This window comes from Cyrtonyx montezumae, unplaced genomic scaffold (assembly GCF_038088225.1).
Source record: "Cyrtonyx montezumae isolate F1298 unplaced genomic scaffold, pur_monq_1.0 scaffold_20, whole genome shotgun sequence".
Classification (NCBI taxonomy): domain Eukaryota; kingdom Metazoa; phylum Chordata; class Aves; order Galliformes; family Odontophoridae; genus Cyrtonyx; species Cyrtonyx montezumae.
This window is the reverse complement of record NW_027071937.1, coordinates 3779869-3807233: the sequence shown is the minus strand read 5'-3', so window position 1 is coordinate 3807233 and position 27365 is coordinate 3779869. Positions and strand designations below refer to the sequence as shown.

Sequence of the window (27365 nt, the reverse complement as noted above, 5' to 3'; positions counted from 1 at the left end):
TTCTTAAGAGAAATAATTTCACTTTTATTGTGAAATGTTAATCATGAAAGGATGGCTTTCTTAAAAATAGGTGTTTTTTTCCCGGTACCTCATTTTACTGGTTACTCCTTCATCAACACAGTGAAAAGAATCCAGTAATAACACTCAGAACAAACTGCTTCCCCTTTTTACCTCTGGATCTCCAAGAGCTATATACAAAGAAACTTAAGCGTCATCATCAATAAGCGTTAACTAGATCTTTGACTCAGATTCCAGAGTCCTGTTGATTATTCATCACAAGGACTCACTGGGTTCAAACAGACCTCCCAGGCTTTAATCTACAGTTTGTACTGCCACTGCAAGAGGAAAAGGATTCCAGCTGACGAAGCAGCAGCAAGAGCAAAACTCAAGGCACATTTGTATAAATGAAAGCTCTTCTGTTCCTATAAAAACAGGCCATAAAATACACAAAATAAGTAGAATTCTCTTCATTCAACCAACGTACATCTGCCTTCAGCCTTCCCTGAGGCACTAGTGGAGCACGAGGAGGACTCATCGTTACCACGTTACAACACTCAAGCTTTGCTATTAAATAAATTAGACTTACTGGTACAAAAGGAAATCAGTCTGGCTGTATTTTTCCCCTTTTTTTTTTTTTTGGAAAGGTTAGGTCTGCGTTGTTTTGGTTTTTGTTTGTTTTATACTTTGCTCTTGTTCTTCATTTAAAAAAAAATCACATTGCTAAGAAATCTGCATTTGCACAAGGAAATGAGAAGTTATATTTGCCTAATTAAATCTTAAAATAATTTTGCGTACTGTACAAATATACAACATTTACAACCTTAACTTCCTAGATGACAAAACTCTCTGCCATTCCAAGTAATGCAACTCTCCAAATTCTCTCTTCAAAAGCTCTTAACTGCCAGATACACAGTCCCTTCTGTAACTGGAGACATTTAAAAGGATGGATCTATTGACAGTAGCAGTACCACTATGAGGGAGTTCCAGGTGTACTGAATATTTTAAAATACATTCTTTGCTAGACAGAAACTTGGGAATAGATTTTCAGTAATGAGCCAACACTGAAGATCTGAAGTCAGTGAGAGGTCCTTCTTCGCTTGGTACTGTTGGAGTCTGTGCTTTCTGATGATGATTCTGATGTTCTCCTCATTACAGTACGTGGGTCTTTGCTCCACTTACTGCTATTACAATTACCTCTTTCACTGATGGCTTTTGAATGGTGTTCTGGTAATGGAGCTCTCTTATCACCCTCTAGCTTGGCTGTGGAATGCATGTCACTCTGTCCCTTTGTTTGCTGATGCTCCTTAGAAGGTTCAGTTCTGGAAATCTGATCCCTGGCAGCTGAGGACACACCCAGGCACCGCTGTAGTGTTGATTCTCGACTGCTCTGGGCTGACTGGCTGCTGTCTTTTGAGGCCTGCTCCCTCCCTTTAGTTTCAGTCCTACTGGCCTTACTTGCCAGCCTTGGGTCCCGTGGTCTCTCTTTATCAGCAGGGAGTGCTGCAGCCTCCACCGGTGCAGAGATACTGCCTCTCCTGGAGTCTGCCTGTGGCTGCTGGGATATTCTGCTTCCTGGTGGTGCTGCATGGCCAGGACCAGCAGCAAGCTCCCGTGGTCTGCTGGCCTCCCTCGGATTTGCAGGCTCATCCATCTTCCTACTAGAAGAACAAGCCTCTGCCAGAGGAGCCTTCGTTGTCCCTGCTTTGGTGGGCAGCTGGCATGGGGGATTCTGTGGTGCTGGTTTGAGCTTCAGAATCTTAAGCGCATCTTTCTTGTAGCTGCTGTCTGATGTCTTTATAATCGCACCTCTTCTCTGAGCATCTTGAATCAACTTGTTCCAGTCTTTATTCTCCTTTACAGTAAAGAAGAAAAAAAGCCCCACCCACACCAAACAAAAACATTTATCAGAAGGAAAATAACACGTGGACAGAGGTTTTGGAGGATACAAAGCCCCTTTAATCAAGGTACCTGACAACTGTAACGGAAACCACAATGTTCCTTCTGGAGTAGAAGGATCTAAACTTTCAGTGTCAAAACAGCAGCAGGCACTCTGGCTGCTGTAACACAGGGAAGGTTATTTTCAGCAATCTGTGAATTAGTGACAATTTCTGCATCTATGAAGGCCTAAGAGTACTTCCAGTGTGCAACGTGGGTCTAATGCCCCCTAGTGATGTAGCTAACACCCCTTGCTTTGGAAATAGAATAAAACCCAAGAACAGTGTAACATTAAGTCTATTCAAGAGTACTTCCTGAACATTTCATAGGACCTTTATAATTCCTCAGATATGCGTATCTGCTTCAGAAACATCTGTGTCAAAAAATACAATCAGATAGCATCCTCAGAAACCACGTGACTATACAGAGATGCATCAAAAACAATCTGAATGTCAGGGAAGGTTTGAGGGTGTTCTGAAGCTTTTAATCAGTTTCCTTGCTCTAGTATTCTATGACAACTACAATAGGTGGAAGAACAGTAAGGATTAAGAAGGAAAGTATCTTTGCCATCATTCTATCTTGCCTATCTTTGAAGCCCCCATTCTTCAACTGTAAAGGACTGTGTTATAATTTAGTTACAGAAAACATTGACTTGACCTAAAAAGGGTGGATTACAGACCATCATCTGATTAAACACTGTACCTACCATGAGTGTTTTCAGGCTTCCAAGGATGAAGAGGCTGAATCTGGCTCGGGTAATTGTAACATTCAAGCGTTGAAGACTTGCCAGAAACCTAGGAGATATGACAAAATGAAGCTTCTGAACTATTACTTGGAAGAGACCTAAAACTGGCAAGAAAAGGATCAGTTAAAGAGAGATGAAGACAACAGAAGCAGCCTGTGACCCATGCCCAGATGCCAATGCACCAGCCCTGCTTTACACGAAGGGCTTCACATGAATTGCATTTTCCTCTTCTTCCTCCATTGATGCCTTGCAGGGAATTCCAGTCCTTCCCAGCTCTTACCATTGATGTTTCCTTTCTTAGTGCAAATCCCCTCTTAATGCCAACTACTGCTTCCTTAAACGTTCCTCCAAGTACAGAAGTCATCAACCTCACTTCACCTATCAAGACTTTAAGCTTCTTTTTGACTTGAACTGAAACAGATTAATAATATTTGGCATGATCAATGGAAAAAATTTCTACTGAAATACTAAATGTTGGACTTCAATGTTTTATTTTACAGGTGAACTGCACTGGCAGACTTACTATATCATGCTTCAAGGTCTGAAAAGCATGTTCCTTGCAAAAGAAAATATTCATGTTGCAAGCAAGAGATTACCTAGCCTGTTTTTGTGGGATCACAAATCAAACAGCTGAAACCTACAAATAAAAATGTTAAGTGTACTCCTAACCACTGTTTTCTGTTAGGGCTTCTTTACATTTATTCCCAACAAATCTTCAGAGGGGGGAAAAAAAAACCCACCACAAAGTTATGAAACAAATATTTTTTCTCTAATAAAAAAGTTCCCAAAATGTACATCTTATTCTGTACTAACGAAGTTTGCAATTCAAAAACAAAGACAAGTTTCTGTAGAACTTAATTTGAATAGATCCAACATCTGTGGACACTGCTGTACAGCAAGGCCACAATACCTGCAGTACAGACTGCAAAAGCCACATAGCACCGGGGGATTCAGCCACTGCATGAAAAAGGACAGAGGCAAGAACAAGCATGGGAGCAGATCCAACAGCAATGATGATACAGAGCAACAGGTCTTGCAGAAGCAAAAAAAAAAAAAAAAAGTGGTCTCAAAAGAACTTCATAAGTTCATAAGTTCAATTGAAAGATGACAAGAGGTTTGTGTAAGGAAAGGAAAAGTCCTTCAACTGTCATTTCTTGCAAGAGTTTTCTCCTCCTTTTGCAAGGTATTTTCACAGCAAATTTAATGCTGGACTAGCAACCTTGGAGACCAAAATACTTTGCTCAGCTAAGAGATCAGCAGTAATGGTGATGGCAAACTTTCCCATCACATCTTGCCAATGACACTTGACTTTGTAACAGAGACATCCAAGTCATCAGTACATACAGCTTTTAAGGCAGACTATTGCCAAAGTTTCATTATGTAAATCTCCAGCACAGTAAGTTGGAAAGTTTTGTTCTGAAAGAACAGATAGAGGTTACATCCCTGGCCAGTAAAAAGTACTGGCAGGTTTTAGTTGCCTCCAGTTTCCAAACTCAATCAACTAGATTAAGACATCTTCAGAAATCATCACTGTTTACTATACAATATGGGTCTTTTATCATTTGCAGAGCACCACAGGTCAGCACAATTAAAAACCCTTAATCTAGCAATTAGGAAATTAGAACCAGAAGAGCATAAACAGCTTTGTGAAACCTGGTGTGTGGAAACAAAGATTTTGGCTTGTGAACAGCCTTGCCATAGATTAAATTAAAAGGTAATGAACTAGAAGAAGGCACATTTCTACTGCCATTTCTAAATAGAAGCAATCAGAAAGTTACAGAGAATACTATTAAAATAAATTAACAACCGTGTAGCAGTCTGGGGGGATAAATAGTACACCTGGTATCCAGTTCCTTCTGTCTCAGACTGGGAAGCACCTACATACACTATCAAATCTGCCATCTTAATTCAAGACTTTCTGCATACCTCAACTCAGGCACGTTCCTCTAGAAATCAAAGATACAGCTGCTCTGTATGACATTCCCAAACTACTTAACAAGTCAGCAGTACTCTCACAGACAGAATGCTGTATTAATAATATGATGATGGTCAGAAAAACAGTATTAAATCATAAAAGCTAAAAGGAAAGTGTTGCAGTACTAAGGAGCCTCCCATATCTAAACAGTGACAGACTAAAGCAGTGCACTCATCAGCATATAATGCAGAATACAGCGTTTTCCTCACCCCTTTTGTCTGGGGATGTCAAACCACTAACTCATGCATCACACTGACTTTTCATTTGCTAGCTGTGATGACAGTCTCTAACAACTTTTCTACTGAAAGGCAATATCTAGAGTGTTACTGGAAATGAGACTTGCAAATCACCAGAGATGGACGTACCCAATTGACCCTTTAGAGCTGTTTGCCCGGACACATGTCACTATGATGCAGTCTTTCTCTCGTCCCTGGAACGCATCCACTGTGTCCACTTCTCCTGGGCTGTTGAAAATATGATCAAGACAGTAAATTGTTAGTTGGATTTTTAAGCAATACACTGATGCCAACAGCCTAAACAATCAGCTGTCAGAACTATCCAAACTAAGTTTCTGAACTTGAAAAGATTTAGTGTCTGAATGTAAAGCAAAGTTTCCTTCCTTGCGGCCAGGATCACTGCTAAAAAGCTGCTCAGTTCCACATCACTTAGAATTTTAGATTTTCTTTCAAGTTAGCTACATACAAAACAGAAGTATAATCAAAGCACACAGACAAGCAATAACTAAGAAATGGTACCAAGAGACCCCGTTTGTTTTAAGAGAAAAGGTCGGTGATGCCCTTTTTTAGGAGCACGACCAAGTACAGATTTTGGCAGTACGCACAGAAATTGAAGTTTTTACTGTGGTTTTAAAAGGATAATCAAGGGGCTAATATACAAAAGCCATTTCCCCTTTGAAGCATCATGGTTTATTTACCTGTTATTCTTAAATGCCCTGTCTAGTTCCTCTTGAATTCTCTTTTTCTGTGCACTGTAAGGTGTAATTATTCCAATGCGACGAAGACCAAGATCCTTCCTTTTTTCTTTAATTGTTCTAATTATTTCTAACACCAGTTTCACTTCTTGGGGATTACTAAAAGAGCTGAACAAGAAATGAAAGAAACATTACAAAAATACACTTGACAGTTTCTGAATTCAACAATTCAAAGCAATTGGATGTAGAACTGAGATTCAAAGACTCCCCTTGGAACTTTTGGAGCTTCCTTCATACAGACACTCAAAGACCTTTACAAGCAGGCCCTGACAAGGTACTAACAATGAGTAATGTTAACCATGAAAGGCTACACTTCATGTTCCCTTAAAATTATACAGTTTTGCTTTCCTTACTGAATATACAAAAGGGAAGATCAAGCCTGCCATCTTCTGGTCTTACCTCAGCATGCAGCTGTGAAGAAAAAGTAACTGATTAAAAATATATACATACAGAAGAAACTCAAGCCACCTCTTGAGTTAGCACAGACTAAGGATTCACTGGCATTTAGCAGTGAGTCACAGCAGGATTAAAACTATTTTCAGATAAATACATTTAAAAAAAAACCACCATCACAAATCATAACTCCTGCTTCCAGCAAAATTTTCCCCATAAATCAAAACAAGTTGAAAATGCAGCTCTGTCTACTTGATGCATACTGGAAACAACAGGGGAAAGAACACAACTTGTAAGCACGTATCTCATTCTCAGCATATGTAGAATTTGGCAGTGTAGATTTCAGGACTTACTCTTTGTCACGCTCCTCACGGCCGTCTCCTACATCAAAAACAAGGTAGGGCTGGAATGGCCACTCTGAAGAACATCTGTTCTCTTCTGTTGCTCTGTAAATAAGTTTTATCACTAGGTAACCATAAGAAACTGATGCATCATTTATTTCCACCATCATTTTCTCCCATTAAGCCTCTTCCCCCACAACCTCCAGAACTTTTAGAATAAAAAGTCCTGATATGAAATTTGAAATCCCCACCGCTCAGAATCGGGACAGACAGCTACTCACTTGTCAGTCTTTAGAGTCCTGCCATAAACATAACTGGATGGGAAAAGGCAGATGTCTGGGTGCATTCGGTACTGCACGGTCAGCTGAACAACCGGCAGACGCCGTAGAAGATTATTCTGCACTTGCTGCTCCAGGTGTCCCTGCAGGCGTGCCATTAAGGACTGACCATAGCCATATTCCTGAGCTTTCTGTCAGAAGGAAACATGAGTGATTTCTGGGAAATTAGGTCCGAATTTAATGATAGAGATTTGCTTCTTAAACTTGAAATTACAATTACTTGTACTTCATTTTTCCATTTGCATTTGTCCTTTCTGAAATTTTAAGCACAGCAATAATGAAAACTAAGGTCTCCCAAGTGGGATCTCTAAATAAGAGTTCAAAAACAGAAGCGTGCTTGTAAAACAGGCAGGCTGCTTTTCCTCTTCTCTTTGTCTTATGTTTAAATCACTTATCTGCACTGTTAGACACAATATAAAGATTTCCCATATTGATAGGGTAAGAAGGTCCTCACACAAACAGGTAGTCTTCATCCTAATCCCATGTTCCTTAAAAAATGTGACACTGGATGATGCTCACATAATGACATAACAGAGCCTTCAGCAACGCAGAGCTGATCACAAATAAAGTGCCAGGTTGCACGAAAGTCTGTGATTCTTACTGGTGCAAGAAATCAGTCACAGTTCTACAGAAGTCACACATCCACACCAGCTTAACTAAGACATCTGAAGGCAGTATCAATACAGGCTCCACATAACAGTCTAAACAGGAATTGCCTGGCAGTGTACAATGCCATAACCTGACACTGTGATCTGACTTTGAAGTGCTGGTTTCTTTTATAAGTTTTTTTTTTACACGGTTCTTACACTATACCCACTAGAAAGTATAAAAAAATATGGTTTAAACACTTACTATTGATTTTATAGTGGGAGGGAGCTGTCTGGGATCTCCAACAAGGACAAGTTTATTACAGCGATGAATCAGTGGAATCAGCGTTTCAACCTCACAGGACTGCCCTGCCTTTTGTATATGTAAATAGGACAGAAAAGCAGAAGTTGTAAGCAAAGGAGTGGACATATGAAAAGTGCTCTGTAATACAGTCAGAATTAACACCAGAAAAACACTTTCTAAGGCTTCAAAAAAAAAAAAAAGAAAAGATTTTTCTCTAGAAAAAAAAACTAAACCAGATTATTTTATCATTAAACATGCAGAGCTTTGCAAACACAAACATAATCCAGTCACATTACAGCAAGAATCACACTTGAACCATGACTTTTAACTAAAAGATGTGATGCTTTAGTGACAGACAAGTCAGAAAAAGAGCAATTAGTACTTATTCTTTCTGTACTCACTCTTTCTTCCCATTGTTCTGTGTGGCAGAACAGGCTGGTTATCAGTTAAAATGTGGGAATGAGATAGTCAAACCCACATCATAGTACATCAGCAACCAGCCACAAACAGCCTAAGCAGAGAACAAGACTTCACGTGTGGAACAAGATGCAATTCTAAACAGCTTTACTGACCTCGTCCACAATGACACAGCTGAAAGGATCGAGTCCTTGCCGCCAAAAAGCAGACTCCAGCAGACCTCCTCCACTTGTGCTCAGTGTACAGCAGATAATATCAGCCTCCAAGATGATATCTGTCTGTACCTTTTGAGAGTGTCCCCGAACCTTCCAAGTACAGTAGAACACCATGTATTCTCTTCTCTTTTGGCTTTCATGGACTAACTTCAAGCAATTTTTAACTGTCTGGACAACTCCAACTGACAAACATGATAACAGATCATCCCAATGACAAAAGCCACGAAGTTGACTCAACTAAGCAGTACTTTAAGTCACAGATCGACCCTACTGAAGTACCAAAACCTTTGGCTCTAATGCAATCTAACTATGTTTGCTATCAGGTATGAAGGTGAAGGTTGGCACTCTCCTTCCAAGTGCAAAAAATCTCCCCTGCCTGTTGCTTTCCTTCAAAACAGTCAAACATACCTCAACTCCAGTAGGACTGCAAGAGGCATGAGAGTGGTGATGAATATAGGTCAAATTAAATCAACGCTGTGAGCTCATTTCTATCTTCTTCACCCAATATGTTACATTTCCTTTTAAATCCACTCTCTAAGAGAGAATTTTCAAATCAATTTCCTCAACACACAGCCAAAATACACACACACCTCACATCTAGCTATCCATAACTTTAAAGCAGCTTGTCTTCTTTACTTACTTATAAGTACACTACAAGCTACATCAAATCCAAGTCTTTACCACAATTAAAGGTTTATCAGAGGTTTCATTATCAGAGGTTCATGAAAGAGACCTGAAGATAAATTCCTACCTCTTTCAGTTGAGAAGCCAGTTGCTGTCTCTCCTTTGAGAGTCTGCCAATTTCATCATCTAGCATTTGACTCTACATGAGGAAAAAGAAAAAAGAAAGAATCCACATAAATATCAAGAATAATTAACAGCACAAGTTCTACTTATCTTTCTTCCTCCCATACTATAGTTCATTTATCATTTAGACTGTTCCAGACTGCCTCTAAATATCAAATGTGTCTGGAGAATTTGATCAGTTTTTCAGAAAATTGTCAACATATTCACACTTCACAACACATGATATTGCATTCTCACAGTTCTGTCCAACTAGAAAAATGGTTTACCCTCAGAAATCTATAACTTGAAAACAAATGACAATTTTTTTAGGGAAGAAGATGGAAAATTTCCAAGCACATAACATTTAAAATCTCAGATTTTAAGTCATCTTACTACTTCCAGTTAAAATAAAGCTTTCAAGCACACAATGAAATTAAGTAATTAAATATAGTTGCACTGAGAACTAAAGGATGGAAGAACCAAATGAAGGCAACCAGGCATTAGAGCAACAGGCATTAGAGCAACCAAGCAGCTGAAAACATCAGTCTAAGCAGACATACAGTAAAAATCCCCAAAGCAATATTCCTCATTTCTTACTCCAGATGCCTGGAGTTATTCACTCTTTGGATATAGATATGAATAATTAAAAAAAAAACCTAACATAAAATGCCATCAATTTATTACCTCTCTCTTTTCACATCTGTGCATGGCACGCTGACGAGAGAGCATGTCCAGCTTCTGATCCAGAGCTGCTTTCTTCTTCTGAATATCCTGGTCACGGTCAGCTGGCTTTCGTTCTATGATAAATTGAAGGCAAATATGCAGGGGAACAGATCAAATAGTTACAATAACAGCATTACATCATTAAGAATGACCAGACAGCCATTTTTTGTTGCAGTTTCCTTTTTCCTATGGAGGTCTTTTACCTTGGACAGTAAAATGATGATGCACTTTTCTTGCTTCCAACTGTAGCTCTCAAATGCTGCACAGTAACATTGTTTAAAGCAAAGGGCTTTCACATGCACTTACTATTTTTTAAAACATACAAGACATGACATTGCTTAATTTCTGAAGGTTTTACTTAGACTTTAGGCTATACATACACTGAATGTTATGTAGCACCCTGGCACAATGTATGTCGTTGCAGAAAGAAACTTCCACCTGATCTCCTCTCTTAAAGGACATACAGTCTCAAGTGTACATCACCATCCAGCTCTTCAGCAAAACTTCAAGAAAAATCCAGCTTGGACTCTACTTACTCATTCTATGTTCAACTTGCTTATCCAAGCTAAAAGCTCGGACTTCACTGTTGATTGATCTTTCAGCACCCAGTCGCACTAACTTGATATCACCGCAGTTTCCTGTTTATAAAATCAGAGCCAAAATACTTTTAGATTGATATAATAATCTTTGAGATTATTTGGTTTAAGGAGAAAAAAATGATGTAAAAATAGCGGTACTGGTAATACTGTATTCAAATTTTTAAGAAGCACTTAAGAGTGTTATTAAAATCACCACCTAAGAGGAAAGGGTAAATGTCTACATAAAGTGCTATTTACTGAAAAAATATATATATTTTAAAAAAGCACTCAAATGATGTTATGAGGATGCAGCATCAGTCATGTTCTGCAAAAGAAAATAGCTGTACAGAGCAACACGAGTATCACACCTCACCTGAAGGAGAAATTCTAACTGATTTTGTCTATTTAACGTAGAAACTGTTTGTCTGTGTGTTAAACTGAACCTTACCCAAAGGCTCCTGTCTGTTTTGGCATTTTTCCTTAAATGCAATGATGATCTTTTTCATGAGTTCATCGACCGCAGCATTGGAAGGTGCACAAACCAGAAAACGGTTTTGCTTGATCCTGGCATTTTTTTTACTTGTTTTCTCATTCCTAGTGTTCTGTAGATTAATTAACAATAAACCAAGACAGGCTCTTTAGATTGTTTTAACTTGAATTTCAAGAGTCAGACAGCACATTCAACTTAATCAGCACGCAGAGCATAGGGACTACTGTTGCTCAATGTCTTTTAAGGTAGGCCTTACACTGAGTACAGCAGATAATTCAAACACACACTATTTGCACAAACTCCCTTCAACAATTATCGATGCTAACACAAAAACCATTAAATTGGACACGTCAAACTTAAATACCTTTACATTTTGATGCATTAATTTCATTCAGCAAATTTTTATGTATTTTATTCTTAATTTTCTAAGTTCTGTAAACCAAGTCTTTTCCAAAACATCCAAAAAGTATTATTGCCACCATTACATCCTATTCTGTTCTGGTTTAATTAATTCAGCTTAATGAATTACATCCCTAGTCACTATCATTGTCATTCTTCTATTTAGCTTAAGCTACTACTGACTTCCACTGGGAAACCAAGCACCCACACAAGATGGCTGCATAATATTCACATACCTCTCTCAAAACACGAGACAGAAGTCCAACTATGGTTTTGGACTTCCCAGTTCCAGGTGGTCCATGGATGAGACAGATTTTGGCAAGTCCTGGATGTTGCTTTACCATGGCATAAGCTGTTTCAATGGCTCTCTTTTGATCTTCATTGTATTCATTTGTACAAAACGCCTGAAAGAACCGACAGGAAAATACTGACTGAATGCAGATTAAGCATTCCATAATCCCAGAACGTTCCCATTCCCCTAGCTAAGGCTCACAAAATCCAAGTGCATGGAAGCTTTAGATACCAGGTTTGCTCTAGATGCATACCCAATCCCAGCTGTAATGACGCTTCCTCCATAAAATTGTGTACCTTTCCCACACTACACTTCATTTCCTGAACAGGTCACTCCAGCAAAGAAAAAACGGTGTTCTGTTGCACCTGAACAAGCTCAGCCTTGTCTCTATTCACCCAGTCAAGCGAATCTGAAAAGCAGAGTGACCCAGTGCTTTTGAAACCTTTCTTTTCGCACTTGGTCATCTCCAAAATCAGCATGCAGAATCAGTCTTGCAAAATTCACAAGATCCAATTGCTGTAGGACTCACAGAATTCCCTGAAGCTACAGGCAAATCTCTTGGACAGAAATCACTGTAACTTGGGTTTATGATGGGTTTAGCCAGGGGACTCCTGCTCAGAAGTAATAGACCTTTGAAAGTTCGTTGTGTGGGCACTAAGGAACCAATCACCACACACTTCACTTGATTATTTATGAAGAATGACAAATTTCCTCGAGTTTGTACAGAAAGATGACAGACAGTATACTGCTCCTTTTGTCCTAGGAAAAGAGAAGGGAGGAGAGACAACAATAAAAATTGTTAATTTAAAGAATATTCAAAGCGTTTACTGAAAAATACTCAAACAAGACAAATAATTCTTATAAATAGTAGTTTAGTGCTGCTCAGTGACACCTGGTAAACCTCGTACTTCACAGCTCAAGTTACAGAAGATTGTGAAGATCTTATGCAGTGATGTCACAAATTCATGACACCTCTCACCTAACAACAACACACTCCTAAAGATGCACAGCACTTAGTTATTAGTTTCTGCTCTTACACGAAGTAACAATATCTGTATTAAGTCTGTAGAAAACGCACGAAAAGCCAGCAAGTCTGTATATTCAGTAACTGGCTTTTTTTACAAAGCTTCTAAGCACATAGTAAGCATGCTGACACATGGTACTGAAACAAAACTCCCTCTGAGGCAACCTCTATATCACAATTCTCATCAACCATCAACAGAGAAGCATCTCATGGCACTGTTTTCATTTCTCTCCCAATTGCTTACTAGTTAAGCAGCCAGATGCACGAGAAAATCGCCTCACGAGACCAACATGATTCACTAGATGGTTCTCCACCTCACTGTCTTCCCCAAAGGCATCACTTTTCTTTTGGCCCACCAGAAAAATTAAGTCATCCTCCTTTGGATGGAGCTGCTTCAACAAATCACCTTCCTGAAAATAAGCTACCAAAAAATACATTTTGAAGTTAGAACTGTTAAAGGAAAACAGGCACAACTACTTCCTGAGTAACAAAATGCTACAATTAACACGTTACATATTTCAGTAATGCCTATTGGATAGCTGTTGGAAAGTCTCAGAACCAATAAATTTTGATCAGGCAAAGATCTCAGCAAAGCAGTAAAGTATTTTTGTTGTTACTGCAATAGTGGACACGCACCTCTTTGTGGCAAGGCAGAAGAAGCATACAATCAGTGAAACACTTCCCATTATGTACTTTTCCTCTCATCACAGGTAATTACTCTCCTGTCCCCCTACTGGCTAAGTACTCCAGGCTCACTATCTACATGACACATTTGCTAACCCACTTCTCCATGAAGTCTACCACCAACCCATTACTTTGGATTTTCCAATGGATACAGGAAGGCAATATTTCTTAAAGCTGTCATACCTGCTCTTATGCCAGACCTACCTTCCCCTGCTCTGTATTTCTGCCTTGTCTCTCACTACATACAAACTCATGTTTCAGAAAAAATAAATCCTTATCAGGAAATATCTAAAGGTTATTAAGACCCAGTTCCTGATTTATGGTACCTATTCTGCTGTGCTAACAAGCATAAATATAATTATACACTTATTTAGCAGTCTTTTCCCTTTCAGTGAACATGTATACCAAACATTACACTTACCTATAAAATCTGCTGTATTCAAATCTGCACAGAAGTTTTGTAAGTGGAAGTAGTAACTCTTCTGTTTCATCTTCTGGTTTTCTACCCACTCCTGTGCCAACTACAAATTAGAAAGTAAAGGCTACGTAAAAACACTCAGAACAATTTAGAGATTCAGAAAACAGCTTACCATGACTCCAAGTACTGTCAAACACAAGATGTACACAACAAGCAAAAACACTTTCACTTGTCCTGCCATTTTAAATATACCTTTCTCACAAAGCCCTTTAGAAGATGTATGCACAAAGATGCAAGGCAGGAAAACCCAATGTTATCTTGGCACTGACTTAAAAAAAATAAAAAGTCTTATTTTTACTGGAGAAGAGATGCAATGACCAATCTTAAAAATACAGTTTCTAATTAAAGCAACCATGCATTTCCTATTAAACTATTACAAAGAGTCCCTTGGAAAAAAGTCCTTCCTACATTAACCTACACACTCATATTGACTGCTCAATATTAATCAAAACTTTTTTTTAAAAAGAGGCTGTCATTGAGAAACCTGTTTCTATAACAAAAACTGCTGTTTTAAGCTTTGAATGTTATAAGGAGGAAAAGTTCTGGTTTTTTAATATTCCCTATTGTATATTACTGTGAATGTGCACAAAAAACCTTATTATTTGTCCCAAAACATTCCTGTGCTCAGATGAGTTATCACAACCAATCAAGAACGTTTTTGTAATGTAAAAATAAAACATAAAACAGTTCTATATCTCTTTCCAAAGTTTACTAACTAGGGTTGATTAAAATAAACTAAGAAAAACTTACTGTTTCAAAGGCATTTAGCATCATCAAAGGGAAAAATGTATTAAAATAGTCATTGTATCCCTGAAATCTGATGGGAACAGAGGCCACTACAGATTGCAGGAGAGTATTTGGAGGTCCAAACTGGGTGGAGTTTGCAAACATTTCGTAAGTCCACTTCAGAACTTCTTTAACAAAAATGTTATGATCGGGCTGCTTTGCACCAAGAAAGGAAGAACAATGTTCTGCTCGGACAGGCCGCCTGGAAATATCTGAAGCATTGTTAATCTGTGTATTTCGTGACTGGAGAACGTTATTAGGTTGAGGAATATTACTGAAACTTGGAGTCTTGCACGTCTGACTTCTAGCTGGTAGAGCCTTTTCGCTTAGTGGTCTGAGCACGGCAGGTTTTGCTATGCTAGCTCTGCTTTTTGAAGCCGGCGGTTGTTTTTCAACATCTTCAAGATCTTTGCTGAAGGCTGCGTTTCGTGAAGAACTTACTGAGCTGAAAATTTTTGTAGTGGAAGGTTTTCTTGGTGGCAGGGAAGAAGGCTTGGCAAACAAGTGATCTGATTCTGAACTGGTGGACAAATGCTTGCTACAGCACTCTCCTATTTTTTCCACTTTTTCCATACAGTCTCTGTACTTACATTTCACAACAGACAAGGGTTCATTCTGCTTAAGGCTTTCAGTGCTATCTATTTCCATTTTCTCTGTTCCTGTACTAGCTATACCGTCTTCAGCATTTTCCTCCTGAGAACACAATTCCATATCCACAGGATCTAACTGAGTTAAAAATAAGTTATCATCATCTTCATCACTGTTCTCATCCGGTTTCCACTCATTTTCTTTTGAAGTTGTCATCCCAAGTTCAGGCTGAACGACAGAACCTCCTTCTGCTTTACCTTTATCATCGTCAACTGCAGCAGAACGCAGACCTGAATCCACAGGTGCAGGAGGAACCATTAGATCACCATCTTCTGTCCTGTCTGAGACTGAACAACTAGAGACAAGCGCAGCTTGGGCAGCCTCCTTCTCCGCAGAGACACTGGTGACTTTTTCTCTCTCAGCAACAGATGGATAAAAGGCTCCTCCCATTTTTTTTCCTCTTTGCTTTTCAACAGATGGTCCATCAAAACATTTACCTTTTTGTTTCATAGACTTTGTATCCACTGTGCTTTTTTTGCTTCTATCCTCAGAACTCCTCAGAATATTTTTCACCTGAGCACTCTTACTGAGTCTCGTCTGCTTTAAAAACTGAAGTTCTTGGCAAGCTAGCATTTGTTTGTTGATTTGTGTAGATAAATTCGGAAGACCAATTTGCTTATATTTCCTTTTCTGTGCAGTTACAACCTTCCCCGCAACTTTACCGTAACTACGCAGCTGAGCTAGACTATCTAAAGAGCGCTGGGATAATTCGAATGCTTTGCGGGGTGCCTTTTTCAGCCCAAGTTTTTCCACTGTTGATGTTGGTGCAGGACACTGCCGAGCTTTCTTTGGAGGAACAACAGCAGGCGTTGTCCTGCCAGGCTGCATTTTTTTTAACGTACTCTGAAGTAGTTTCTTAGTTTGTGTTGCATTCAGAGCATTTGTTTTAGGACTTCTCTGAATAGCTCTTGCTACCTTCGATTTAGCTATACTTCTACGTGGGCTCAGAGTACTTTTCTTGAGTGCCAACTTTGAAGCTAATGAGACACTGGACGTAGAAGCTCTGGGCTCTTTCAATTCTGCATTCGAAATTATGTCTTTATCAACATTACTTTCATCAGTAGACTTCTCCAATTCATCTTTTGCATTTTCTTTAGCAGAAAATTCTTGCAAAGTTGAATTAGTTACCTCTGGATTATCAGTTTCTTTCTGATGAGAAGTATTATCTATCTGCTCTCCTATCCAGGATGTTTCTTTTTCCATGGGATCATCATCTATATAGTCTGTATCATAACCCCATTCATTTATGTGATCCTCCAGTAAGCCATCTGAATGCCTGCTATCAACTGATGTCGAAACACAATCTTGTTTATATTCTTGAGTATCCTGCCAAACTGAAAAGACATCAACTTCCGTTTCAAACTCAAAGTACTGAGAGTAACAGTCAAGTGGCAAGGGAGAGTTTGGCGCCTTTGACTCCAATTTGCTGCCTACAACATCATGCTGTATTTCTGATAAAGGCTGGTTTTCAGGACTCACATTTTCATTAACTTCTTTTGTTTCATTAACTTCTTTTGTTTCATTAACCTCATTGACGGTAACACCATTTTCTTCATCAGAAGAATCTAAAATTATAATTACTTTATTGCCATGACAATCGGTATCATCACAGACTGACTGGTTGCTCTGGGCATTGTTGGAGGACCTTACAGCACTTTTCACTTTCCTTTTAACATCACATGTATTATGAAGCATTGAGCCTTCCTCACTTGACTCTGAGGGAAAATTGACACTTTTGACATACGCTGCTAATGACAATTTACTGATATCTCTATCAATCTCGGAGTTTGTTAAAGTGTTATCTCCAGAAACCATCCTCACAAAATCCTCATCTTCCTTCCCCTCTGAATTGTTTTCCCTCTTGAAATATTTTGAGCATACTATTAACTTGTCACTTGATTCACACTTGATTGTCAGTGGACTGACTGGAAGAGCAGTGTTGGATATATCTCCCTTATTTTCAGAGCTAGATGGACTGTGACCACTCAGTGAATTTTTAACTGTATAGGATGTCTTTGAAATTTGACCTTTACAATCACATTTAACTAAGTCACTTAAATTAGGCCATTCCTGGTCTAAAATTTGCATGTTTTTTTGTTCCTGCTTTGTGGAGAGCAGCCTGGACTGAAAAGCACTTTTCTCCCACGTAGTTTCAGAACTCCTTGAAGGATCTGCTGATTCTCTGCCTTCATGTTTACCCACAGTACTTATTCCCTGATGCTGGCAACAATCCTCCCTCATACATGAGCTGCCAGTGCAAAACATAGGTTGCTCCACCTCTGAAGCGCTTCTTGCCAAACTGCAGCTTTTCAAATCTGCTATTTGAGGCACCAGACTAGACTGCCATTCAGTACTGTGAGCCTGAAAATGAAGTTTATGTGCATCTTTCTTAAACTCTGAAGAGGAACTAGGAGACACGTTTCTTTCCTTTACGTCTGAGCTGTAAACATGTTCTGGAGAATCAACACTAGTTTGAGCAGATAGATACGCTGGTGATACAGCTCCTGTTTCCTGCTTGTTCTCCAACACTCCACTTCTTCTAAAACTTGAACTCTGAATACTTGTAAAGTACTGATTACTTATATCACAGATCCCTGACGTAAGATCACTGTTCCTATTTTCCTGAACTTTCCCATACATTTCTTTTGCAAATGACTTCTGTGGGCATTTGCACTCCTGAGATGTCATGTCATCAGGTTCCTTTTTAATATTTACCAAGAGGCAGTCTGTAGAGGTCAAAGACTTTGAATTATTAGATGAACCTTTACAATCCTCTTCCCAGGCACTGTTTCTGCCAATTAAATAGTTTTCTTGACAACCTTCATCTTCATCTTCCATTGATGTGAAAGCAAACGGTGAACAAAGGTTCTCTCTGCCATGTACACTCATCTTATATCCATCACCAGGTGCACTCTTCTCTTGCTTCACAGAAACAGTGGGCAAAGTTGTAGAGGTCGCGTTGTTTCCTACAGATACAGAGGTATTCAATGCTCTGCTCTTTAAACTCCTTACAACCTGCTTTAAACACATTTGTAATTCCTGAGTTTCCTGGATGTTCAGCTGCCAACCTAAAGATAGATTTCCTCGCAGAAGGAGATTGAGTTTGTCTAAATATTGCTTGCAAAGAGCATGCTGACCAATCTGATAGCCTTCTCTAAGAAGGCTGCGTATCAGCTGCACACAAGCATGCTGCACAGAGTTAGAAGCCTGTAAAGACACTGCTGATGAACCTCTTGCATGGCTGCCAGCTGCTTTTTCAGTGCACCGTGTAAATGCAATTGCTGGAAGCTTAGCACATCTCACCACTGCTTCCACCCACTCTTGTGAGCTAATCCACAGCAAATGCAGGCACTTCTTGTTTCTGTGTAGTTCAATAATTGACACCAAGATCAACAGAAAAAATTCAGAGACTTTGTCGCATCGCTGAATTCTTTCATTGAGAATATCCTTGATTTCTGAACAGAGGTAGTGAATGACTTCTACTATGTATGCTACACCCAAGTCCTTGAGATCCATTAGTGACTGAACAAAAGGGATAAACCACAGAAACGTGCTGTGATGGACACGCATATCTCTGCCAATATCAGACTGAAGCACATTAGCCAGCGTTTGCATATCTTCATACATGTTGGGGCAGTAGTCTGGGCAAATAGCAGTTTTCCACCCAGTATCCTGAAAAATTAATCATGCATTATGATCGTTATTCACATCTTCATAGTTTGAGCTTTTCTTTTCCTAGCCATAACTGTTATTTTCTCACACACATATGTTAATTGATAACAGATCGCTTTTACGTCACAACCTAAATAAAAAGACAAAAAAAGTCAAACTATAATACACAAGAAAAAATACTTCTTAGAGTAACTCATGAAGCAAATGTAGAACTGTATTTCCTATAAAAAACATTTTAACACCTTTCAGGGATGTTATCACAATGACATAATTCAACTTCAGACAAACAGCTACCCTATATTTAAAGCCTTTTGCTTCTCAGTATTTAAACTGAATTCATAGTTTTCCTTCAGGTTATGATGTTTGCCTCCATCTCAATACCAATTTTAGTTCTAATAGAATCTCTGTCTAATTTACAGACGCATTCTTCTTCCTTTTTGTAGCCTGGAAGTAGAGAAAAAGAAGGAAGTGGCCAGACCAGCTGTTGCTTAAGGCATGCAATATTGACTTAGTTTTTATTTGGAACAAAAAGAACGTTATTAGTGAAAACAGAACATATTCCCCTCTGTATTTTATAGATGATTAAACTGACACTGTCATTCAGCAATCACAGTTTTAAAAAAAGTAAAAAAATACAGTTGTACATACCTTCTGAGGCTTTTCTGTGTTGTAAGTATATACAATCTGACTGCAAGTAACCATTTCATCATTGTAGCCTGCCTCCAGTTCAGATTTTGTCCTAGAAAGATATATTAACTATTATAGATTTCACACAGCTAGCAAACTATTAAAAAACCAATTGGTCAAGACATAGATTTCACTTTTCCACATGAAATCTTCCCACCAAGTCACCATTAGAACTTTTCCTAGCTATGTTTTATCTCTGATATTAAAATTTTTCAGAGCTTATTCTATTCTATTCTGCTTGTGTAAGAGTGGGGAGGCACTGCCTCAGGAACAAAGAGGCTTCCAGTAAAGCATGGATTTGACTGATTAAATTGGAAAAACACCCAGTAGAACTTAATTTTCTTTGAACTTTTGATCCATAAACACAGCAAATCATGGCTACACTGGCATGTGGCACTCATACATCCACTGCAGCAAGAAAAACAAGCAAGTTTTTCATAAAAATTCTGTTCCCATTGAAGCTATTTTAGACATCCCAGCAACTTCTGCACTGAATAAGCACTTCAGTGCTTTCAGTTCAATACTGATAATATTAATACTATCACCCGGAATTACTTCAGGAAATTACTATTTTGTCCCATGAGAAAATAAGCCCAAAACCTTTTGAAAGAACATCTGATGCCTGCTGTATATTTTGGAGCATTTCTTCACAGCAGTTCACTGCACTATTCAAGCTACTTAGCAAGACTTCCATGATTCTTGCCTTACTACCTTCTCTGAAAGGAATACATTCAGAAAAGGAATAAAACTTTTATAATTATATAGTATCTTTTAAAAAAAACCTAGAGAAAAATTCAAGACTTAACATGAGCTGAAAGTAAACTCAAATCAGTTGTCACATGAAACTACAATAAAATCTAAAACAGTATTATATCACTGAAAATTCTGGAATTCCCATAATTCTATCAAGAGTCTCAGATGCAATTCTTGAGATTTTAGAGGGCCTACTTCAACTTCGCATTGCTTGAAGTTGGCAGCACCTAATTTTTCTCCTTGCCACTTCCCCTTCCCCAACATAAATTAAGGCAGCACCTACAAGGAAAACAATACCAAGCTATTTTGCTACTTGGTATTAAAATACCTGGAGGCATTCAAGGCCAGGTGGGATTGAATCCTGGGCAGTCTCATCTAGCAGTTGGCAACTCTACCAATAGCAAAGGGTTGGAACTAGATGATCTTTAAGGTCCCCTCTAACCCAAGCCATTCTATAATCATAAAGACTGTTCTGTTCTAGTAATAAAAATGACCTCTTAAAAACAAACGAACAACTTACCTCATAAAGCTATTGCGTATATTCTTTATTTCATTGTTATAGCTCACACTGTTGATGATGGTTTGAAAGGCCTGGACGGGATCAATAAGCTGACCCCATACTTTAGATCCAAGCTGATCCAAAATAACCATGAAACAATGCAGTGCTGGCCAGAATGGGTCAGTAGATTCATCTGAAACGTAACAGCAATATATCAGGGAGAATTGAAATGCAAGAGTTCTGTGTGCTCTTGGACTCAGCTGAAATGGATTCTTACTGGGGCTTTTGTTCTGCTTTTTGTTTTTTTCAATAAAATTAATATAGATTTAGCTAGTTGAGTAAGTTGCAATTATGTTTTTTAACCGCAAGAAAGAAAAATTAGAAAAAAATTAGCTTAATTTATCTGTACAGAAATATACTACTTATGCTGTATTTGATCAACAGGTACCTGGGTAACTATTACATTTCCCTACCCCGATAATCCAAAAACCAAAGTAGGTCTTAGTCTAGAACTCACACCTCTAGGACAATTTATTCTTCCAATTTAAGAAGCAATTAAGTTTCTTTCCTGTGTGAACTTCCTTCTTCATATATGGTGCTACCATATCCTCAACCCATGTAACATGCTTATAAAGATCTATAAAGATATTTATAAATATCCTTACAAAAAAAATATTTCTTAAAAGGGCAGCTCTAGTCTTGAGCTGTAGAAAAGCACGTGAGTGAGCCTATGCCATGGCACATAGGCTATGATGATGGTCTAGGGGCTACAAGTCTGAAGTGTAAATAAAATAGAGGCAATAAGCTTTTTAAGCAAGTCCAAAAAAGACAAAAAGCGTTTATCTTAGAGCTAAAAATTCTGTCTTTACACCCTAGTCAATTGTTCATCTTTGTACAGGCTGCTTGTTACGTGAAAATGATGATGTAGAAATGATCGATTTTGTTTCCTTAATGCTCTGCCATCTTTTCACTGATTAGGAGTTTGCTATGAATGTCATTTTTCAGTATTTGTCAGGACAGCCCAAATATTCCAAAATATTGACCACCTTCCAGGATAGAAATAAGCCTCAAACTTAAAATTTTAACTCCCCAGCATTACACTGCTTAAAACAAACAAACAAAAAAAACTCAACTAAACAATACAGTAATACAGAAAACAATAAAAAAGAAACGAATAAGCTAGAAACTGCCTTAATCTCAGATCTAAAAATTAGTTACCATCTGCTTCTTTCTCCATGACGTGAAGTATAGACTGCATGAAGTCATTCTGTTTGTCTGGGCCCAGTAACAAGGAGTCCATAGCTTGTTCTTCCAGAACCGTTAGCAACATACAAATCCCTGCAAAAAGCAACCTTTCTGTACATTTCTGAAAAGGACTGATTTTCCAATCACCACTACTGCTGTAACATTCAAGCTAAGAGATCAGCAGCAACATTTAACTACATGAACTACTGCAGCTGTGCAGCATTCAGTTTCTCCATCTGACAAGCTCAAAAAAAAAAAAAAAACAACAGAATCTACTTGGAATAGCTCTGAATTGAAACAATTGCTTTACCAGACAAGACAGATTACAGGTACAAGGCTCATTTCTAATCAGAAATACTCACCTAGCCAATAGTTCTTGTAGTTGGTAGCATCATATAAATGGGATGGCAGAAGAATGAGTTTACCCTTTTCAATGATTGAAGATCTGTAAATATCTGGACTCTCAAAAAGCCCCAGTTCAATAACTTTAAACAAGCAAGTTAACACTTCCTCTAAGTCATAGTAATCATCCCTGTCAACCTTCCCTAAATTCTTTGCTGTAAGGATAGCCCATCGACGAATCTAAGGATTACAAGACACACACACAACAACAAAAAAAAACACAAAAACACTTATAATCTGTTTTAACATTATTTAAAACCAAATTTTAGTGGAACAGAAAAAGTAGCTTACCACTTCATTTGGGTGTACCAAAAATAGATAAATTCCTGGATATTTCTCAAAAACCTGAAAGGAGGTGTGACTTCCTTCCATTCTACACAGCACTTCCACACAAAGCTCACCTAAAATAAGAAACATTTATAATATAAACAAACTTTTAAGCTCATGAAACAACAAAAACTTTGGTTTAGCCACTATTTGCTACTTTTGACTCCTCCAGGACAAACACCATGCCTTTCCAACAATATGCTGGCGGATACATACTGACTTTCTCATGCAGCAGCAGATATGGGTATTTCAACACTTCTAGAAGTGGCACGCGCAGGTTATTCTCAAAATCTGGGCCAACATAAACAGGCAGCTGTGTCTCTCCATTCTCATCCACTATAAACAACTCATCATCTTCTCCAGCTTCTTCTCTCATGGACTTTTCAATGTGGGCTATGAGACGGGAGGTTTCCAATTCCAATAAAACCTAATCAGTGTGTGAAGAGGAAAAAAAATTAAATAAAATATTGCTCTTGCAAAGAAAGTCATGAGGAATACTACTACAATCAGAAACTCTGACCAGATTTTCAAAACTTGCAATTTCATTTTGAAAAGTTTCTTTTCAGGCATGGTGTGCAACAAAATTTTGAAGTGGAATTCAGCTTGTGCAAATCACAACATTCTCACTCCAAGGATAAGATTAAAAAACAATTAAAGGAAAACAAAAAGTGTGACATTCAAACTTCAAGCACATTCATAACTCAGACAGTTCAAATTACTATTTCAGGCCATAGGGAAAGCACAACATTCCATTCCACTGGCCAACATAAAGAAGTTAATGATACGGGGAAAAAAATATATATTCAATAAATAGAAAAAACGATTTTAAATCTTATTTTCTCATGTATTTTGTGACGTAATAGTAGAAGAGTGAGAATGTAAATGATGTAAGCAGAATGACTGACTTGCTGAATATTTGTCCAGGATTTTTTCCATGCAATATTAGCCACCTAAACTAACTGCTCCAATTAGAAATCAAGGCTATATCCCAGAATCAATACACACAGTAAGGCACGTTCAGTGGTTCAGTCATCCCACTTACTTCCAACCCTTATACAAGTGGGACTGCCCTCTAGAGGTATGCATTTTTGTGGACGTCTGAGAAATCGATATAAAGAGCAACTATTTAGACAATACTCTATGATTAACCAGTTACAAATATTAGTTTTGCATACATACAGACACCACAGCCACAAAAAAAAAGAGCTTTTTAAAATATACAACAGGATGCAAACAAGCATCTTAAAAAAAACAGGCAAAGGTCTTTCAAAATTATTGTCAGTTTCACACTAATAAAGACTGAGCTTATCGGTTTATCTTCACTTCGTTTCAGGGTACTTGGTCCTTTCAATTTTCTGTTCATTCTGTTGTCAGCAGATTCTTCAAAAGTTACCCACTGACTACCTCTTCCTTTCTTCTATTCTATCCGATGATCAGATTTAGGCCCAGCCTTAGCCTGGGGCTATATAGAGGAAGATGACCATAGCCTCAGCACTACATGGACCTTTGAGCAGCTTATATTGTGACTTTTGCACTGGAATATACATGCATTTTACCCAACTGTTCCTGTTCCCTTTTTGGAATTTTACCTAATCTCCTACAAAGTCTGAGTTCCTATGATTATGACTATCTGGATCCCAGTACCTCTGAGCCTTTTACTACTTTTCCTTTAAGCTAATTCCTGTCTTTTACACACATGCAAAATCAGAGCTCTGAAACTCAAACATAGGCAATCGTGAATGAAAAATGAAAGTGAAATAAAAAGAGGAAAAAGTCAAAACTGAATAGAAACCAATACATTAAAAGCAGAGCAGTTAATTTGCTTGGCATATAATCTCTTGATTTAATTCAAGCTATGTTGACAAAGCTATAATTTTTAATCAGCAACTCGTCAGTGCTGCTTTAGTTACCACTAATTTGAATATGTGCAAAACAAACAGCTCTTCTCTTATGCTTTCCTCTATGCAACCAAATGTAAAAAAACCAAAAACGATCACCATACCATATACCCCAGTCAGCATAACACAATTCCTGCAAAAATCTCCCCTGTATACTGAGGGCAAATCACTGAACCCCTCCAAAGTTTTCCTTGCTAAGTAAAGGTTGAGAATCAAAACACTCCATTACCTGATGCAAGCACGGCAATTTCTCCCTTGCTTTGTGGTATTCAACCACACACTCCAAGCAGTAACACAGATCATCATTGGAACCTTCAAGATCTTCTGGGGACAACTGTTTAGAAGCATACTTCTTCAGGTATTCAGTGGCATCAAGACCACTCGGTGTACACCATCGACATACGTTCATTCTTTTAGAAAGAAAGAAAAGGACATCAACAAAAGAGTTAAGACTGAGGGCAGTCAAGTATTTCCTTCCAGCCATAATAGTCCATTCCTGGCTCCATCAGAAGAGGGGTGGCCAGAAAGATGAAGATAATTGTCCCTCGTTATTCTGCCCTCGTGAGGCCCCATGTTTTGTTTTAGATAACGCAGGCACATGCAATTAAATAGGGAAACAGAGCATGTGAAAAACATTCAAAATTACAAAAAACTGCTTATGGCATAACAAGCATTAAAAATACAGACACAGCACTACAAAGTCACACTACATGATCTTCAAACTATCAAACAAATGCATGAGAACTCGCTTTACGTACCATTAGGCCCTAATTTAATTTAATGCACTTCCAAGAAACACAATGCTAAATTTCAGTATAATTTTGCTGATACCTGTGAAACCTAATTCCAATAAGTACAAGATTTAATCAGCTTTTTTCTTTATCACCTGCTAAAATTTATAGGTCAACAAATCCCTGTTGTCAAAAAGTACGGATATTTATGCAAAGCCTTCCTGCCTATTATAGCAAGGAAGCATCATAAAACCCTCACCTCAAATTGCTTCTTCCAAAAACAGAACTTCCTCACCTAGAAGCAGAACAGCCATCTCAGATCCCAGTGGTTCTAGAGAAGCATTGTTGGAAACATTCAAAACATTTGTCAGGAAGGTATCTCTGATAAAAGCTGATTTTATTTGCAATTGCAACAGTGGGCGTGCTGCAAGCAGGAGCACGGCTGCAGAAAGTGTTACACCTTTCATGCACTATTACACAATGCTTATCTTTTCCTTTCCTGGTTCCTCATTGGCTGAGTACTTCAGGTTCACAAATCTTCCTGATGCTTAATTAAACATACAGATATCAGCTAAACATAAATTGTTGCTAGCTAAACACATATACTGCTAATTATTTAACTCCTTAAATTTCCTATCATTCAGGTCTTATCTGCCCAGCACCAAAAATCAGCTGCCTTCCAACACAACGAGCCTATTGATATCCTTGTCAAGGGTTTTTGATTTGTAAAGGCATTATCACACTATTTAGGATTAGGATGTCTAAGTTGCCTTTGACTCAAGGCTGAGGTATTCCAGATGGCTGCACAGACAACAGTTGCAGTCTTGGTACCTATAAATTACTCATCTATTTCATCTTCACACCTATAAATTACTTCACTTACCTACTGAACATGCACCAGTGTGAAAAGTTCATCTAAAAGACAAACAATGAAGACTACCAGAGACCACCACTGAAGTAAAAAGACCCTCAAAAAGAACTATTAGTATTGATAAAGGACACAAGATGGCAGCAGAGACCACAAAATAAAAATACTTATCAGTTCTAATGCAGAAACAGCATCCCATTTAAAAGCATCGCAACATCTGCACCTCAAATTGTTTCTTCCAAAAATTTCCTCACCCAGAAGCAACACAGCCATCTCAGATCTCACTGGTTCTACAGAAACATGAACAGCTGGCCAGGTTGTATAAAATGAGCACTGGCACCTGTTGCTATTTAGCATAACAAGGAGAACAAAAGTGAAACCTAGATGCAGTAGAACCATGCATTTCCTCATACGTAACGCCCTGAAAACAAAACAGCACCAGTGGCGGTGTTTACCTTTGGAAAAGGAAGCGATCTGCTGCAGAGTGCCGGGTCACATGGTGGAAAGGCCTCGGGGCCGCCCGGTGCTTAGGGCTGGGGGTCAAGGCCTGCAGCCAACGCTGCCCTCGAGCGGAACGCAGCACATCCCATCTGCCGGTAATGAGATCTCAACTGCACTTCAGAGACCTTGAAGAAAACGGCAGGCGACAGAAATCAGGTCAGCGCACTGCAGGTTAAGCACTGCTCCGCTTTCCGGATTAACAGAGACCCACGCACGCATGCTCCCTCCGCACTACGAAACCCCAGCGGCTCCGCCGAGGGCCCACATCCGCCCCACGGGGCCCCCGGCAGGAACTGAAGGCAGCTTTCCACCTCTTCCCCTCAGAACCGCCCGCCCCAAGCTCACAGCGCCTCAGGAGCCAAGCGGGCCCGGCGCTACCTCCATACAGACGGTGCAGCTGAACGAAAAAGAAAGGCAGAGCGGAGATCTGAGCGCGGCCCCTCGGAGAAAATCAGCATCGTAGAGGCCGAGGGAGCCCGCCCCACCGGAGCTCACCTCAGATGGCGGCGCGACCCGACCCCATCCACCCCGCCCACACGGCGCGGCCCCGCGCTTCCGGTCCCCTGGCGGAAGTAGGCGCCGCGCGGGCCCGGCCTCCTCGCGCCCTTAAAGGGACAGCGGCCGCGGGGATGTGGAAGTGCCGCGGCGGGACG

The 27365-nt window shown here is 39.0% G+C and overlaps 1 protein-coding gene across 3 annotated transcripts; it reads right to left on the bottom strand.

Moving 5' to 3' along the window:
- Positions 1–26778, bottom strand: SETX (senataxin). 3 transcript variants are annotated; one of them, XM_065737405.1, is made up of 25 exons: positions 26667–26778; positions 24842–25022; positions 22931–23141; positions 22679–22788; positions 22348–22567; positions 21959–22078; positions 20762–20933; positions 19450–19540; positions 14446–18801; positions 13639–13738; positions 12778–12954; positions 12039–12268; positions 11454–11621; positions 10777–10930; positions 10287–10388; positions 9712–9824; positions 8993–9064; positions 8182–8331; positions 7571–7678; positions 6662–6849; positions 6393–6485; positions 5590–5754; positions 5021–5119; positions 2642–2729; positions 1–1852 (listed from the first exon to the last, which is right to left on the bottom strand). In XM_065737405.1, the coding sequence occupies exons 2-25, from the start codon at positions 25019–25021 to the stop codon at positions 1076–1078; spliced, it is 8244 nt and encodes a 2747-aa protein (XP_065593477.1). In that variant the 5' UTR covers position 25022; positions 26667–26778; the 3' UTR covers positions 1–1075. The 3 variants fall into 3 exon arrangements, with proteins under 3 accessions (XP_065593477.1, XP_065593478.1, XP_065593479.1); XM_065737406.1 differs by lacking the exons at positions 24842–25022; positions 26667–26778 and having other exon boundaries at positions 22935–23017; XM_065737407.1 differs by lacking the exons at positions 22348–22567; positions 22931–23141; positions 24842–25022; positions 26667–26778 and having other exon boundaries at positions 22679–22751.
- Positions 26779–27365: the final 587 nt, after the last annotated feature.